We start from the raw sequence: 18,040 nt of genomic DNA, 5'->3' as shown, positions 1-18,040 counted from the left end.
GAGAAGAGCTCGAAAAACTTCGTTTTTCTTAGATCCTCACTGATTTAGCCAATAAAACTTCACCATTTTGCTGGTATTAGTTGAGGGAAGCCCGATCTATAGATGGGTTAGAGTTTTGAGGAGTTTGGTGGTGCTGTTCAGCAGCAATGGTGATGAAGTGGTGGAGGTTGATGCTGGTGTAAGGGGCTGAGCTGCTGCTGTGTATTGCTGGTGGTGCTGAGCTGTTGCGTGCTGTTCATGCTGCTGCTGTTGGAGAGGCTGCTCAAGCTACAAGGGTAAACCCTAATCTTTGCATATTAGTGTTAACTGTGTAGGTTAATGTAGGCTGGTTTTAGTGTTAGTGTATTTATGTGGGCTGGTATTGGTAGTTGATGCGGACGAATTTTTTTTAGGTGAGCAAAGATGACAGATGTAGTGAAGATAGTATTTTACTATGGTATGGGTAGTGTCCGATCAAATGAAATGGGAGTTGATCTGAGTGAGTTCAAATATGTAGAGATGAATATGACTGCTCCTAGAACATGGACAATTGAGCAGGTGAAGGATTGGTTGACAGAATGTTTCGGGCTTAATCCTGAAGTGCACACAGTGGGTGTGCATGCATTATGGACTAAGTCGGTATCAAACATTTTGTGGTATTTGAGGTCTGTAGATGATACCTCTAAGTGGGTGAGCTGGTTAAAAGGATCTGAAAGGAGAGGAACTAACCATGTGGCATTAGTTCTTCCGGTGGCGAAGGAGGTAGCGCCTCCTGAAGGCGGTTACAGTGGAGGAGGTGGTTACGAATCAGGCCAGAGCAGTCAAGCACCCGGCGGTGGCGGTGGTTACGAGCCTGAACAGAGCAGCCATGCGGAAGATGTTTATAGTGGCCAGGGTGATGGTTACACAGGAGAAGACGGTGAGGTTGATGGTGACGAAGAAAATGGATACAGGCAGAATCAGATGGAAGAGGAAGATATAGAAGGTGAAACTGATGATGATGATTCCGATGAGTCTGATGATGGGGAGGAGGTGCCTATTCCTGGTAGATGGAATCACAGCTATTAAATGCCCAATGACAATCAATGATGGCCTTGATTCTAACTGGGAGTATCACCAGAACAATCTCGCCGTAGGGGCCATGTTTCCGTCGAAGCGACATATGCAGGATGCAATAATTAAGTGGGCAATGGCGAGCCAGAGGGAGCTGAGAACAACCGTGTCATCTGGAAAATACCTGACGATGGAATGTGTGGACATCAATTGTCCCGGAAGGGTGCATGGGTATGTTCCTAAGTATGACACAACATGGCGTGTGAGCGACTTTGTGCCGCACAGTTGTGAGCTTGCAAGTATCCGCAATGATCATTGCAACCTGTCGTCTAATCTCATAGCCCGGCTGCTGTACACTGAAATAGTGGAAGGGCAAGCCATGAGAGTAAACGCCATACAGAAGAATGTTAAGAAGCATCATTTTTACACCATTTCTTATGGCAAGGCTTGGAGGGCTAAGCAGAGGGCGATGGAGATGAGGTTTGGTTCGTTTCGAGACGCATACGACGCTGTTGTTCGTATGCTGCAGACGCTGCAGGCGAGGAATCCAGGCACATATGTGAACATCCAGGACTTGTTTTTGCCGGAGTCCCCATCTTACAGGGTTCTGCATAGAGTCTATTTCTCGTTCGGTGTATGCATCGAATCATTCAGACACTGTCGACCCGTGTTATGTGTCGACGACACGTTTCTGACCGGTCAGTACAAGGGTCAAATCTTGACCGCCATTGGAATGGACGGAAACAATCAAATCGTGCCACTCGCTTTTGCTTTCATGGAGAGTGAGAACACCGAAAGCTGGTTATGGTTTTTCAGGCAGTTGAAGATTTCAATTGTAAAGGACAAGCCGAATGTTTGCATCCTTCATGACAGGCATGCAGGTATACTGAAAGCTATTAAGACACTGAAAGAGCCTGGGCAACAAACTCCATGGATTGACATTGAGAGCCGTTGGTGCATGCGCCACCTGGGGGCCAATTTTTACACACAATTCAGGAAGAAGGACCTTATGAATGTCTTCAAGAGGCTGTGCATCCAGAACCAGCAGTGGAAGTATAATTTTTTGCGTAGTAAACTGCAGGAGTTGACGAAGCAACAAGTTGTGGAGAGGAAAGCAGCTCGAGATGCAAACATAGCAGCACATATGCAGGCCGTTGCAGCAGGAACAACAGCGGTAGAAGCACCAGTTTATGAGGCACCCCAAGGTCTGTGCGACTTGCCCGGATTTGACCCGCCTGGAATAAGGAGAAGGCAGGAAAGGCAGATTAAAAACTTTGAGCAGTGGATAGAGCATGAGCCTACGGAGAGGTGGTCTTTGTTGCACGATACACATGGAGCTAGATACGACGTCATGACAACCAACCTCGCAGAGTCGTATAACTTTGTGCTGAGAGGCAATAGAGCTTTGCCACTTACAGCTATAGTAGAGGGTATTTTCATGGGCACAGTTAAATATTACAGAGAGAGACGTGAGAAGGCTCGGATGCACATGGTGAACAAACCAACCACTCCATATTGTTCGAAGATTATGGAGTACATGCATAAGAAGAAGGAGAAAGCTAAGCATCTCCCTGTTGTTCAAATTGGTAATGTGGAAAGAAGGTTCGAAGTACGGTTACCTACAGATAGGTTCGGTTGTGGGAATCCGCAGCGAACGCATGATGTGAAAATTGGCAATGAAGAATGGCCAACTTGCGAGTGCACATGCAACAAACCAAAGTTGCTTCATCTTCCTTGCTCACATGTGTTAGCTGTTTGTGGTGTCCTGGGGATGTCGGAAATCTCGTTCGTCTCTCCGTATTATCTTAAGGAGGCCGTGCTCAACACCTGGACCGGTGAGCTAGAAGGACTTCGGTCAATGGGAAATTTCAACACTGTAAACCCTGGTGAAAGGCGATATATCCCAAACCCAACGCTACTGAGGACAAGCATCGGTAGACGGCCATCGCAGCGCATCCGGAATGATATGGATGAATCTGAAGCTGGAGGGCCAACGAGACAATGTTTCCTATGCAATCAATTTGGCCATTGGGACAGTAATTGTAGAACCTTCGGCACTGGCCCAGCAGGAAGGGGGCAGCGAGGCACAAGGGGACGTCGCGGGAGGGGAAGAAACTAGGCGGCGAGGCGCTACTTCGAAACTTATTTGCAATTTTATGTACTGAACAACGAATTTGTAATAAGTATGGAACTACTTTGCAATCTCAAATGTGAAACTATGTTACTGTAATTTATGTACTGAACAATGAATTTGTAATAAGTATGGAACTACTTTGCAATTTTATTGTGGTCCTGTATGTTACTTAAATATATATTCGTATTATGTCATGTGAATTTTGCAAATATGTTTTGTTGTTTACAGAAATGGCAGGAAGATCGTTGCTCAGTAGGGACCTTGAGAAGGCGCACCGTGCGGCGAAGCTAGAGGAAAGTCCTAATAGCCTTCCCACACTGGTGACACGCGGAGCTAATCAGAATTGGCAGATACACCCCGGTTGGGTTCAGAGGTATGTGGGATTATATTTGATATATTTAATTTGAAGTACTCACACATACTCATTGGATTCTTATATGAATTTGTAGGTTGAAGTGGGCTGGACTTCTACCTTTCGCTCGGTTGGTTGAGGCCACTATGTCAGAGGTCATCGGTGAGCGAGGGGGCACGCCAATCAAGCGCCTTCAGTACGACCACTCCCTGCTGACCAGCCTTGTGGATCGGTGGAGGCCCGAGACTCACACGTTCCACTTTCGTTGGGGAGAGATGACCCCTACTCTGCAGGACGTGTCTTACTTACTGGGCCTACCGTTGGCTGGTCGGGCCATAGGCCCGCTGGCAGAACCAGTGGACTGGGATGAACAAATGCCTGCACGTTTTCAGGGAATTCGTGTGGGTCAGCCTGATTTTCTCTGTGAGGACCATGGTCCAAAGTGTGACTGGTTACTCAACTTCGAGGTAAGCATTGCTATTGAAAATTATTTATTGTTAATGTGTTGTTATAGCTAACATCTTTTTTTTTGTTCGTTGTAGGTTTCACAGTTCACAGCACCGATGAGTGAGGCACAAATCACTAGGAGTCTCGAGGCATACCTTATGTGGCTGCTTGGGAAGGTGATGTTCACAGAGAACCATCAGACCACCATCAGCAGGCGCTACATCCCCATTGCGCAGGAGATAGCAGAGGCTACAACCGCCGATGACATCATACCGCGGAGTTGGGGTTCCGCGGTTCTAGCAGCCACGTACCGAAGTTTGTGCAATGCTTGTACACTTGTCTCCCCCAAGTCTGGCCTTCTTGGCTGCCCACTATTGTTGCAGCTATGGTCGTGGGAGAGGTTCCCAATTGGTCGACCAGACATAGATGCTGAACGCCCTTTCGAGGCAACCTGGTTCGATGATGCGGACCACATCGACATGCCTACGTTTGGTATAATTTGGACACGTCGCGAGGTACATGTAATGACTATATTTCTTTTGTAATTTATACTACTATGTGTGTACCTGACTATTGTTCTTTTTCTGTCCGCAGAGACGATTTGCTCGCGACCAGGTCAGGAACTGCTACCCTGCGTTCACGGAGCAGTTTGACGTGCTCGATGATAGGGCGGTGATCTGGGAGCCCTATACGGCGGCAGCAGTGCATGCAAGATACCCCGGCGGGATCTCAGTCCTCTGCTATAGAGATTGTGCGTACTGGATGACACAATCGAAGATCATCTTCGATGTGTCCGTGGAGGTAATGGCCCAGCAGAGGATCATGAGACAGTTCGGTTCTCGCCAGTTGGTCGATCCTCCTCCACCGATAGCACCTCTCCCTGCCTACGTCCACAAGTAAGTTCAGAGCGTCGCTAAGGTTAAGATTGTTTATCATGAAGGGTTCGGCTTACAACACAATAATTTTCTACAGGTACAACAGGAAGGGTACGAGCCACTCCTCGACATGGTGGCTTCAGCGCGTTGGCTCGTATGTTGATGAGTGGCTGACCGCGACAACACACCTCTGGCGACACGGTGATCAGTTTAGTCCACAGGAGTTTGAGGCATATCTGCAGAGGTACACTGCAGCAGCGCGAGTGCGCCTCATCCCGCCGATAGATCCAGCTGAGGCGCCTCCAGCGTCTATGTACGATATGTACCCGACTCAGTCCACAGCCGGTAGTCGACAACATGCGGTACGTACTACTTTTCTATTCCACCAACATACTTGTCGTTTATATATATATATTGGGTTCTACGGTTTATATGCTACCATGATCTACCATGTTTTTGCAGGGCCAAATGACTTCAGACTTACATGATGAAGTCGCTCAGTACACACGTCAAGTGTCCAGTGGGCCTCTTCTGCAGCCGCGCGACCAGCAGGTGTCCTGGTTGAGGCGTCTCGAGGAGAAGCTACGCGGGATCTACTCGGCTATCACGTGCAGCCGTAGTTCCGACGTCGTTCAGCGCCACCTCCTTCCACCGCGGCCCTCCACACGACACGATCCACGGCCTCGTGTCACGCCGACGGCGACACCCAGACCACCTACCTCCTGACCGGGCAGTAGGTTCGTCGTGGCAACAGCAGCACACTCCTTCGTTCGATGACTTTCACGGCCAGCATCATGGATCACGACCTCGCCTCACGTCGATGGCGACACCTAGACCACCACCTCCTGACCAGGCAGGAGGTTCGTCGCAGCACACTCCTTCCTTCGACGACTTTCACTACTATCAGCAGCAAGCTGCTTTCGACGAGTGGCAGCAGCAGCAGGCTCCTTTCATGGGAGGAGCAGGATACTCGCAGGGTATGTACTATTCTAGCTATTCTGTTCCGTATAAATTATACTCCACTTAGTTTGACATCACTTATGTTTCGTGCCACAGGGTACACACAGCACACTGCATCTAATCCTTCATGGGGAGCTAGTGATCAGGACGCTGAGCACATGGAGTATTACAGCACACAGCAGAACTATGTCGGTATGCAGACTCCTCCACCAGAGGCCACACAGGAGACGCAGTACGACCCCGAGTCCGGGTCCTGGATCCCTGCTCGCAACGTCAGGGCCTCGGACAGGTTCGGTTAGACACCCCGTGTTACGCCACCCCCACGACAGCCCAGACTACGCCGTCCCCCTGGCTGATGTATCACCTATGTATGAGACATTTATGTATGCATTACTCATGTATGAGACATTTATGTATGCATGACTTACGAATGAGACATTTATGTATGCATGACTTATCTCCCGCTCGCATATTTCATTTCGTGCTAAATCAATAGTACTTTATTAAAACAGCGTACAAAATTAAGATACAATAGAGCTGAAATTTAAATACTGCTTATCACTACAACGAAATTTAAGATACATCAAAAAACTAAAACTTAAACTAAGAACGCAGCACACCCTTTCCCTTGCCCTTCAATGATGCAGCTTTCATGGCTTTGGTGCTAGGCTCGAAGTCGTCGTCCGAGTCGACGACCGACGGTGCAGCACTCTTGCCCTTCGACGATGCAGCTTTCTTCGCCTTGGTGCTAGGCTCGAAGTCATCGTCCGAGTCAACGATCGGCGGTGCTGCACTCTTGCCCTTCGAGGAATTGGCACTCTTGCCCTTCGACGATGCAGCTTTCTTCGCCTTCGTGCTAGGCTCGAAGTCGTCATCCGAGTCGACGACCGGTGGTGCAGCACTCTTGCCCTTCGAGGACTTGGCACTCTTGCCCTTCGACGATGCAGCTCTCTTCGCCTTGCTGCTAGGCTCAAAGATATCATCGTCGTCCTCACTCTCAACCGCCCACCGTGCTGGATATTTCAAATCCCTTTCCCTATCTTCTTCATTCTTCCATGTTAGTGACTTCCACTTCTCATTCAACCTGATAAGCTCACACCTTATCTCCCGTGGGCTGCGAGCAGGCATCTTCTTCACTGGCCACCCATAAGAATATTTCTCAAATTCCCTACCCACCTTACGCAGCAAGGCGTCGCTACTGATGAACTCCTCGAATGTGTCTACCTTACTCTCCCTCATCACTTTGCGGGCCTCGTCTAGAAGAGGTTTGGCCATGAATTCGTTGAAAAGATGGGGGGGATTCTTATATGGGGGATCCATCTTCTTCACAGAATACACTGAAACACAAGGAAACGGTGGGGGGTTTTTATAGGCTACAAGGGATGACTTCCGGCGGGAAGATTGAGCGGGAAAATTGGGCGGGAAAAAGTGGCGGGAGATTTCGGCAGGAATAAATGGCGGGAAAATTGGGCGCGAAAAATTGGGCGGGAATAAATGGCTGGAAAATTGGGCGCGAAAAATTGGGCGGCAAATTTCGGCGGGTAACACTTGAGCCAAAATTTCGGACACAACAATTTTGCGGCAAATTCATTTCACATTAATACTAAAACTGAAATAAAGATACATTGAAGCTGGAATTAAAATACGCCTTATCACTACAACGGAATTTAAGATACAATGACAAACTAAAACTGAAATTAAGATACATAGCTAGTACGACACATCACACTACTTTCCCTGCGTCCACCGTGGCCATTTTCCAGACTTGTCGCCGCGTTCTTCTGCTGCTTGCGCCTCAGCAGCTCTTTCCCTTAGTCTCTTCCTTTCCGCTTCACGAGCCTCCCTGCGCACCTCTTCCTCTGCAAACCTACGTGCAGCCTCATCATCCATCCTCTTCTGATTCACCTCGCGATTACGAGCTTGTTCCGCCCTAAGTTTCTGTATCTGCCTCTCTCGCTCTGCTTTTTCATTAGCACGAACCTTTTCCCAACGCTCCTCCTCAAAGAACGTTGCCCACGCACGCCGGTGTTTCTCCTCAACCTCCTGACGCGCCCAGTCCGGCTGCTCCGTGTCTATCCAGTGAAACCATTTGCATAGGGGCGGGGGAGACTGCAACACAAACAATAACATTAAATCACATTCATAAATAAATTAATGTCAACATAAAATTATGTCCAAACATACCGGCGGCCTGGTGGACGACGAAGCTGAACTACGGGGTGGATCATGCTCATAGCTCGCACACATGAAAAATTTCATGCCGAACTGGTCGGAGAAATCCTCCACCTGCTTAACCTTAGCAAGACGGCCGCACCAACACCGCTCCGCAGTCACACCGGGGGCAAACTTGCAGCCTTCGCCTTCACCGGCCTAAACTCCTGGTCAGAGCACGGCACACTCATGATGGCTAAGGGTGAGCAAACAGAAAAAAAAGAGATAGAAACACTTGTGCATCGAAGACTGTCGATGCCTGCTTTTATAGGCAAAAATCTGGCGGGAAAATATAGCGAGAGATAGTGGCGGAATAAAATTTGCGGGAAAACGTGGCGGGAAGGACTGGCGGGAGAACGTGGGGGGATAAAATTAGCGGGAGATCGTGGCGGGAAGGACGGGAGGAATACACGGCGGTGTGAATAAGAGAGGGGACAAATATGGTGGGAAATCGGCGGTGGAAAAATAATCATGCAAACCATGGGAAATTAGGAGGCCGATCGGTCTACAGCTGACCAATTGGTCTCTGACTGGACAGGGCCCGCCAGCCGCCTCCCAGTCGGTCTACTAAAGACCGATCGGTCAGCTGCTAACCGACCGGGTCACACTTTTCAATTTTTTTGAAAACGCGCGCTATTACTGCACTTAAATAAAATATTCGTATTATTTTAAAAAAATTCGCCGATTTATCCTGGCTCCATCGAACCTGACGGGCCGAACCCAATTACACCCCACGTCCAACATAATTTAATTTTTTATTTACATCGACGGTTCTATACTTTTGTGGCCGTGGTGTGCTGGGAGCTATCCACGTTTTTTTTTTTTTTTCTGAACAAGATCCACCGTTGTCAAATCCAGTACCGTGCGTGCGGTTGTTGGAATCGCCGGGTGGTGGAGTGGTGCGGTCGGCGAGAGACTGCTCTGCGTTGTGGCCGGCGGCGAGCGGCTTCAGCTGGGGATTAGGGCCGGCGGCGAGCAGCTTCAGCTGGGGATCGAGGCGAGCGGCGGGTGTCCACGGCGGTGCTGAATCGATTCGGGATCAACGGCTGGACTCGGCGACGTGGTGAGCGGAAGGCGGCCAGGCGGGCGTCCCGTTCCTCGCGCAGCAGTTCGGCTGGCTGCTGCTCTCCCGCCGGTCACCATCCCGTTCCTCACCCCCAGCTTGCCGTCTACTCCGCCCCGGCGACGGCTCGCTGTCTCCTCCGCCGGAGTGTGCTTCGACTTGAAGGTACGGTGTAGCGATTAATCCTTTCCTTCTTTCTGTCGTGCAGCATTATGCTTTTTTTTTTGTTAGATTCCGTCCCCAATCGCAGAGGTGGATCCATTGATCGCCCCCGGACTCCACCTGATTGCAATACAGAACTTTCTGGCCCTGGCTCCAACAACGATGAGGAACAGGGGAATTGCAGCGCCTTAAATTTACTCTAGGAACTTACAACCTAGGTTGCTTTTTTTCTGAATTTGTTTGGAGTGCAAAGTAGAGGCCGATTGAATTAGCTTGTGTGCGTTTTCCTTCACAAAATGCAAGCGACTGCTGTACATTGTGCTCATCATGTGCATCACTGTCCATTTTCTTGGCGAAATAAAGAACAGACTAACCTGGCAGTTTCTGGCTTTCTGCACAAGTTTTGAAGCTAATCATCTCATTTATTCAAGATCATAAGATTTTCAATTAATTGATTACTGTTTTAGTTGTACCTGTCCTCAGTTGCATCTTTGTACATAGATTTTGATTGGCAATAAAGAATGGAATAACTTGGTTAGTTAATATTGTGAGGGAGCTGATCTATTACAGTTGTATTAGGTGAGCTCAAGTCTGAATCCAATAGTGTAGGTTCTGTTACTATTTTTCATTTGGAGTTTTGTGATCCAGTAATTATTCATGTTACTCAAAACCTAGTGTTTGTTTCGGAAATCCAAGATCTGCATCAGATTTAGCTCAATGTAAATTGTGTCAGTCGATGCATATAATGGGTGTACTATCTGTGCAAATGCTTTAGAATTACAACCGTATCTCTAACGCAATTTAGATACGTTTTGCCTTTTTTTAAGGATTATATTTAGCTTTTTTGGGAAGTTCACATTTTTTAGATTCACCTATAAGCATTTCTCTAATTTCTCGCTAAAGCTTGATATTTGAATATGGCCCGGTTTTGTTCTTTCATTGATGATAACAACATTATAACTAGGCATGCAGCTTAACATGTAAAAAAAAAACTCGGCACACCTTCTGCTTGTCCCTCGTGGAATGAATTGTTGTCTTTTTCTTTTGTATCATGTCGCCATCCTTCATGGAACTAATTTCTAATGGAGCATGCAGATTTAGCATCTGTTTTTGGCACGTTTGTGAAATACACTTAATTTTCTGTTCACTGCTCAGCCTTTGATAACATATGGAAGATCCATTTCCTCATTTTTGCCTACGATTCATGTTCACCTTTAACCTTTTTTCATGTCCTTCAGAACTATAATCTGATTAATTTCTTCTTCCTGACTGTTTACCTCTGTAAGACTGCCATAGACATTCGTTTATTTACTTTCATTTCATATTGATTCTCTGCATTATTATCTGCGTGCTTTTCCATTAACTGCGTACTTCTGTTTTTTGGTAATTTCCATTTTTTCATAAACTTTGCTCAATACTTCTGTCTATTTGGGAGGGTAGTGGATGGATTCAGTGCAGTAGAAATGCTATACTGAGAGCAAAGATGTTGCCCCGAATGTTTTCTGTTTGTCTGTGGAAGTAGGTATATGTAGAAATAAAGGAGTACGCCTGTCTGAGTACCCTGATTAATTAGTCTTGTTTGTAAGTATTATTTTACTTGGTAATATCATCCAGTCTAAGCTCTGCACATGGAGCTATTATATGGTCGTTCCCCTGTGGATAGCTAGATGGGAATACCTTTTGTTCTGTCTAGCATAAGCTTTTCATTTCGTATGTGCTCCCTTTGGTGCTATATACTGTTTTCTAGTATACTTCTCTCTTACTCTTCTGCTACATGAAAAGCTACAATTTACAAAATTGAATTTGGTAGTTTTACGTCAGCTTATGAATTAATTGAATGCTGACATCATTTTGTACATGTCTCCAGGTGCATTATAGTCCATAGATTGTTTGGCAGTAGAAAACGGAATTATTTGGTAGTTTCTATTCAGGTTTTATCGATCCCATTATTCAGGTCTAGATGCTCCTATTCAGTTGGATGTCATAGGAAATTTGTTCAGATCAATATAGTGTTATTTTGTAGCCTCTAGAACTATGAACTAAGTTAGTGTACTTCTCTACATTGACAAGCCATTTTGAGTTTTACTACAACAACATTGTGTCCTTGTTTTAACAGGGGACCAAGGTGGGAGTACTGCTTCATGTGGCAGGTGGTGGTTGTGCCAGCACCATGGACAATGCTGGGTATACTACACTCGTATACTACACTCGCTGATGTCCCTGGTACTCACCCGTATTGTGCATAATTTCTAAGTTATTGGCTACAATGGTATCTTAAATCTAGCGCTAGTGGGCATGCTCAGCTAGGTTCTATGTGTAAGTACTAAATCGAAGGCAAATTATTCTGATTCTATAATAATAAAGTTACAGAGCTGAAGTATTTTAACAATAAAACATCACGTTTAAGTGGAACAGAAAATTCATCAAGTCTCTTTGGTAGTATCATGGTAAGCATCTCTGATATTTGAAGTTTCCCAGTGCAGATCCACTGAGAATATGCGAGGAAATATGTGTTGCTAATAGGTGAGAATATTTTTATGTACTGTGTTTGTGAGACTGCCAGGTGCTAGAAGCAAATGCGTAATGCTTGAACAATCTTTTATTAATTTTTTGGTAATCTCTTAGTCTCCGTGGCTCACTCAGCTGTATTTTGTTTTGAGAATAGTTCCACTGTAGTTTGTAAGTATGTTATTTCGAAAGGTCGTAAAAATGTTACTCACATACATGAAGTGAAAATGATATATATCTTGACGAGAACATGGTTTTTGAGTCGCGACTCAAAAGTGAGTTGCCTGATGCTGCGACTCATGTATAGTCGACCAAAAAAGCTGTATAGTGGCCATAAGTCGCTGTATAGTCGCGAGTCGCCGTGATTTTTGGAAAACGACTCGGCGACTATACAACGACTATACAACGACTCAAAAACCATGGACGAGAACCAACAATGCCGCTAATGTAACTTCAGTTGAGATGGATAGATGTGGAAAAAAATGCATGTAAGTATATCCTTCTATTAATTAGTCTATTTTCAATAAAAAAATCATTAGTGATATGTTTTCTTCTTAAGCTCTTCACATGGTGAAGTTATATGGCCCTTGCGCCGGTGGTTTGCTAGCCAGTGATACTTATTATCATGTGACGCATTAGTTGCTCCAAACATAATATAGATGCTTCAATAACTTTATCTCTGAAAATAAATCTTATTTCTGAAGTTTCCAATTCTGCTGGGGCTTGCAGATTTAAAATATGTTTTGGCTCATTTTCGAAACAACTTTTGTTGTTGATTGGTGTCTGATTGTTCAGTTATATGGATAAATAGCCTCATGCTTTCTAGACTGTACGTATCACTGGCATAGCTGTATGGTCAAGTGACCTGAATTATGACTAGATCTGTCCAGCTAACGATGTTATGCAACCTACTTAACCGTATCTATTTTATCCGTTGTCACATCTGTTTTTTTTTACAAGGCTCAACGTGCTGATTTCATTCTTTCTCGGAGTTTGTTGGTAACTGCTTACAGTTCGCATTCCTATTGTTGATTCAAGTTGCTGCAAACCAAGCATCTACACATGTTTATTACAGAAATTCAAGTTCTGTTGTCAGGTTTCAGCCATGTTGGTAAATACTAACAGTCGGTGCATATCATGGTCTATGCAGTTTTTTTAGAATTACTACCCTGATTTTACGAGCAATTTAGATCTATTCTTCACTTAGAAGCATTTGCCTAATTTGTTGCGCGTTCACTTATAGTGACGCTCTCCGATTGCAAGATGATTTGTCTTATTTTCTTTCATAGATGCCAAACTAACTACTGACTAAATTTGCCAAGAGCAAAAGTTTGGGTCACTATCATGTAATGAATTGTCCATTTTTATTTACCTTATCATACAATTCATTTTTTGCTGACACATATTACTAAACAAATAATCTTACGCCTCCTTCTTTCTTATGGTGCTTTCAGATTCACCATCCATTTGGCGTATTTTTTTTAACAAACCTACAACCTGAAAGATCATGCTGGCGATGAGCATTCGAGTTCAAGACTGATAAGAAGCAACCGATCTGAGGGGCTTCACATATGTCATGCTAGCCCCAGCAAGATGCATTCGAGTTCGAGATTGATGAGAAGCAACTGATCCGAGCGGCTTCACATATGTCATGCTAGCCCCAACAAGGTGCCGATGAGGTGACCTTCAGCACCGTGTTGCCTAGTAGGATGGAAATGAGTAATCAAAACCCCAGTGGTATTATTATACCAAAAAATATTTACGGCGAGTCATGTACTTCACTAAATGTTTGATGAATAATTCCTTCATTTTATTTACAGTCTTGTTAGGCCTTGCTCACATTTATTCTATGGGAACATGAGGCTATGCCAGTCTCCCTCAAAAAACATGAGGCTATGCCAGTCAATCTTACGTCGTGTAGTCAGGCAATGTGATAATCATGCAAAGTCTTATGCTGTGTAATCAGCAGATTTTTTAATCAAGAATATTCTTGCGTATGTGTGGTAAAGTAGGTATCATCAGCGAAAATAGCTAATGGAACCCGTCTACGCGCGAGGATGAAACTGCACCCAATCAGAGAGCAGCACATGTCTGACAACTTGCGTATTTCCATCAGGTATATTGTGTGTATTTCCGTTAATTTAGACTTGAAGCATTAACTTCCTTGTCTGCCCATGCTCCGAAGTACAGACTCCGACTGACAACATCTTTAACCCCTGCCGCATTAACTCTATCCCCCGGTAGGGCCGCACCACGCTCAACCGCACTGAGCGGACGAGCCAGACGGCCACCGTCGCCGCCATCGAGGTCTGGCGCTGCCGCCCCGGCATCCGCACGCCGGCAACCCGACCTCCGCCCCCGAACCGAGTTGGACGGGCACCAGCCCGACAGCAAGCTCGGCGACAATTCAAGCAGCTGGAGATGGAGCAGGAGTACGCGGGCACAAGGTTGCGCGCGTCAGCGGCTGGGCATCGTGCTCAAACACACTTAGCGCAGCTCCTCCACCTGTCCACCACCACCCGCAACCGCCGTGCTCCTCAGCGCAAGCTCCATGACGTTTGGCCCGCCGAGTGTTGTGGCTTGGTGTACGCATGCCGGCGCTCAGTTGGAACTGACGCAGCTCGTCGGCAGCGTTTGGCCCTCCTACGAGGACGAGCTCCTCGAGCGAGTAGTTCGTGATGTTCATGGACTTGCTCTGGTAATTCGCTGCCTTATATGTGAAGTGGACGCAGGCAGTATAGGAATTTCTTTTTTGCATGTAGATTCGGGTCGCTACATCATTTTGTGTGTAAGACCTGGATCGATTCTCTTGACACGAGTTGACATTTTGATTTTCTCTCAGTCATCTCGTGTGTTGTATTTGTACAGATTTTCCATTCTCATTCTCATGAATTTATCAAGAACTCGATGACTAATTGGTGAATTAAATATATTCATCGTATGGAAAAAATCGTAAACAGGATTACTCAATATGCATGAAATCGATTTATTAACTTATTAATAGGTTTCTATTTATGATTTAGTTAACTGTCATAGTTGCATCGTATGTCCACCATTTGTTAACTGTCATAGTTGCAACTTCCATTTTCTGCATACTATAAAATCCATTTTCTTTTGGACTCTTTTCTTCAGTTGTTACCATTTTGATAATTTAGATTCCCAAATAGTTTAGTAGGCATTTTCTTTACTTTTGTTGAATGGTTCAATCTAAAATGATGTTAGTTAAGATAATTCTTTGCAATGTACATGTGCAACTGTGTTTGCTAATTATATGTTTGTTTAGAAATAACCGGTATTAATGAAGGAGGGGGGAAAGCTGGCCAGCATGCATGCATGCTCATTAAAATTACTGGCCGGCATACATGCATGCGGAGAGTACGGATCTTCCTGGCATTTAATCGCATGCCACTTGCGTACGACGCTGCGGCGTATAAACACGCGTATCTGCTAATCAAAACGACAAAAAAGATTTGTATTCAATAATGGCTATATTACGTCCTAATCTCGCGGCAGCATTCAACGCGTGAGATGTCGACCTCGCCCGTTGCCAGGTTCCAAACGTGCGCGTCGGTATCATCAGTTCGTAATGAAATTATTACATAGATAGTGTGCAAAAGTGTTTGGCGGTACTGAGAAGAGAAGCTAGCAGTGCATAATACTTATAGCGGTGTCCGAGGAAAAAATACCAACAGTCCTTTTACGTTAGCTAGCAGGTTCTTACGTCAGCCATTTACGTGGCTGTTGTTTTCTCCCGACGCGGGGGACAAGAAGCCTGCGCGCTGGGTGGTTGAGCCGGGTGAGCCAGACGAGGATGGATGCAGCGGCTCACACTAGATCGGCCCTTCTGCTCCCTGGGTGTCAAATAGCGCGTCTCTCTCTATATATATATATGATAAATACTTCCTACCCCTGGGTGTAGTTCTCCCATATCTATATACTTCCGTACGGAAGTATATACGATACTTTATCAGTTTGAGTATGTTCGTATACTATATCTAAGATACTCCAAACCAAATTTGGTGAAAAAAATGCAAGTGAACCCATAGTTTGCACTATATATCCGAAATACATGCATATGTATACGTAAAAAATGAGTCTACGTAAAAAAATGTACATACTACCTACAAAGTAGTATATATACTTCCAAAATAGTTTTATATACTTCATACTACATGTACATACTATTCGGTATGATAGATACTCTCTAGATTATAAGAAACACGCGTGGGTGTAACTACACCTAGGTGTAGTATGAATATGTCATATATATATATATATATATATATATAGGACAAGCATTTGGTATGCACTAGTACCCGGGTGACCGCATCTATAACCACACAAACACATCAAGATCAGTACTTTTTTTTTTTTTTTGTGGGTAAAAGAAAATGCATTAATTCGGAAACATTACAGAAAGGTCCCCAACGAAAACAAAATTACAGCAAAGCCCTTCTGCAAGTTGACCACGTCGTCGACCCGTTTTACAAAACATTTGCATGGCCTGCCATTTGTCAGCCCATGGCACAAGTGGAAAATGTTCAGACTGTACACGGCTTTTATCTGGTTGTAGTCAGATTCAAACTCAGTTTGCAGTACACGTTTCAGAAAACAAATTTGCATAAAGGCAGAGAAAACAACAAAGCTGCAGACTGCGTCCGTCCTGGGCCTTCTGCTCGTCACTGTCGTCGCAGCACATGGGCCTGCAGACACCGATTCAAAATTTGAATCAATTAGGTACCCACCCGGGTCATTGGGCTAGGCAGTAGTGGCGAGGTACTTAACAGCCCATCACCTGGACGGGCTTTTTTTGCACAAAAATAACCCAAAACTAAAAGAAAAGCACAGACCGACCCTCCGGCGAAACTATTTCACCAATCTAACCCTTTTGTGTGGCGGCCCTCACACCGGCGCCACACATGCAATCGTGGCGCCCCTGTCGCTGGCGCCACAGACCCGTCCGACGTGGCCCGTCGACGCTGAGCTGGTGATCCCGATCCGACGTGGCAGCATGTGTGGCGCCGCTCCCGCCGGCGCCACACGTTGAAAGTGTGGCGCCCCTGGCAAGGGCGCCACTGGCAAGGGCGCCACACATCCACTTAAGTTTGGCCTCGCGCGCCCAGCCCAGCCCGACCAGTTCGTCCTTTCTCTTCTTCGCTCGGTCAAGAACAGGAGGCGGCCGACTCTCTCTCTCCCTCCCTCTCCCCCCCACCAAATCTACCACCAAATCGTCAGATCTGTCCGTGGAGATCGTTCCCAAGTCGTTGCTTGAGGTAATCTCCTCCGTTCCCCCTCTTTTCATCCATTGATTTTGTGTATTTGCTCCAATCTATATGTGAAACCCTAGATGTGGATTTGGTTGATTTGAGGGTGAAGATGGATTTGGTTGGATGTTAGGGTTGTTGAAGTAGGAGAAATGGTAGTGTGCTAGTTTGTATGGGTAGATTATGTTGATTATGGTAACTAATGAACACATGTGTGTATGTGTTGTTCCCATTATGCTAGGGGGATGGAAAGAATTGTTCATGTTCATCATGTGGATAAGGATGCTTTCTTGAAGGGAAACATAGAGCCGGACCCGGAAGAGGTTGACTTGGTGTTTGACCTTAGCCCTAGCTTTGCGGAGGTGGTAGCACAAGTTAGGGTTGAGTTGAATTGAAATGAATTGAAATGAGCCAAATGATGGTGTTGAGCTAGAGGGAAGGCATAATGTGGGGTTTGGAATGCACACCCGTTGGAAGACAATGCGTATCAACTCCGAGCAACGTTGGTCCGTTTACAAGGAGACGGTGGCCGGGTCACAAGATAAGGCTTTGGAGTTGTTTGCAACCAAGACGGTTGATGCTCGTATCGAGCTTGACCTTAACCGGCCCTCCTCCCCCGTTCGAGAGAGAAGTCCACCACCCATGAGCCAAGAAGAAGCCACCCAATCTCCCATTGTCCATCTCCCATTGCCCAACAACCTCCGTTGGATAATGAGTATGACGAGCATGACGATGGTGAAGGCCGAACGGGACCGCGAGGCACGGGCAAAATTCCTAAGGAGCTGCCAACTTGAGCAAATAGCTAGGGAGAGGGCCAATAGGATGCACCTAGAAGAGGTGGCTAGGGAGGCTGCACGCATCAAGGAGGAAAGAGCTCAAACGGAAGATGCAAAGACGGAGGAGCGCCACCACTTCTTCGATTCGGTCGTTCAGTTGGCTCGTGACTTAAGGGAGAAGGAAGAATTGGCTGAAGAATCTAAGAAGAAGAAGGCAAGGGGGAGGGAGCCTTTGCCACGCAGTGATGTCCCTTTG

General features: G+C 45.9%; 2 protein-coding genes and 1 long non-coding RNA gene across 4 annotated transcripts; all 3 read left to right on the top strand.

Annotated features, from left to right (window-relative positions):
* The first annotated feature begins 1,054 nt into the window (after positions 1-1,054).
* On the top strand, positions 1,055-3,151 carry LOC139831811 (uncharacterized). Its single transcript, XM_071821147.1, has one exon. The coding sequence runs from the start codon at positions 1,055-1,057 to the stop codon at positions 3,149-3,151; it is 2,097 nt and encodes a 698-aa protein (XP_071677248.1).
* Positions 3,152-3,398: 247 nt separating this feature from the next.
* On the top strand, positions 3,399-5,566 carry LOC139831810 (serine/threonine-protein phosphatase 7 long form homolog). Its single transcript, XM_071821146.1, has 6 exons — positions 3,399-3,539; positions 3,616-3,985; positions 4,061-4,480; positions 4,560-4,861; positions 4,938-5,202; positions 5,303-5,566. Exons 2-6 carry the CDS (start codon positions 3,665-3,667, stop codon positions 5,564-5,566), a joined length of 1,572 nt encoding a protein of 523 aa, XP_071677247.1. The 5' UTR covers positions 3,399-3,539; positions 3,616-3,664.
* A 3,236-nt stretch (positions 5,567-8,802) lies between these two features.
* On the top strand, positions 8,803-14,585 carry LOC127302700 (uncharacterized). 2 transcript variants are annotated; one of them, XR_007853080.2, is made up of 5 exons: positions 8,803-9,239; positions 11,353-11,459; positions 11,720-11,759; positions 13,199-13,860; positions 13,989-14,585. It is a non-coding gene; the product is annotated as an uncharacterized lncRNA (long non-coding RNA). The 2 variants fall into 2 exon arrangements; XR_007853079.2 differs by having other exon boundaries at positions 11,715-11,759.
* Positions 14,586-18,040: the final 3,455 nt, after the last annotated feature.

Source organism: Lolium perenne, chromosome 5 (genome assembly GCF_019359855.2).
Source record: "Lolium perenne isolate Kyuss_39 chromosome 5, Kyuss_2.0, whole genome shotgun sequence".
Classification (NCBI taxonomy): domain Eukaryota; kingdom Viridiplantae; phylum Streptophyta; class Magnoliopsida; order Poales; family Poaceae; genus Lolium; species Lolium perenne.
The sequence above is the reverse complement of the archived record's forward strand: the minus strand, read 5'-3'. Positions and strand labels throughout refer to the sequence as shown.

Coding starts and splice junctions, on each gene's coding strand:
- LOC139831811 (XM_071821147.1), top strand. CDS start 1,055: ATGACAATCAATGATGGCCTTGATTCTAACTGGGAGTATCACCAGAAC.
- LOC139831810 (XM_071821146.1), top strand. CDS start 3,665: ATGTCAGAGGTCATCGGTGAGCGAGGGGGCACGCCAATCAAGCGCCTT. Junction 3,986..4,060: donor ACTGGTTACTCAACTTCGAG/GTAAGCATTGCT, acceptor TGTTCGTTGTAG/GTTTCACAGTTCACAGCACC. Junction 4,862..4,937: donor CTCCCTGCCTACGTCCACAA/GTAAGTTCAGAG, acceptor AATTTTCTACAG/GTACAACAGGAAGGGTACGA.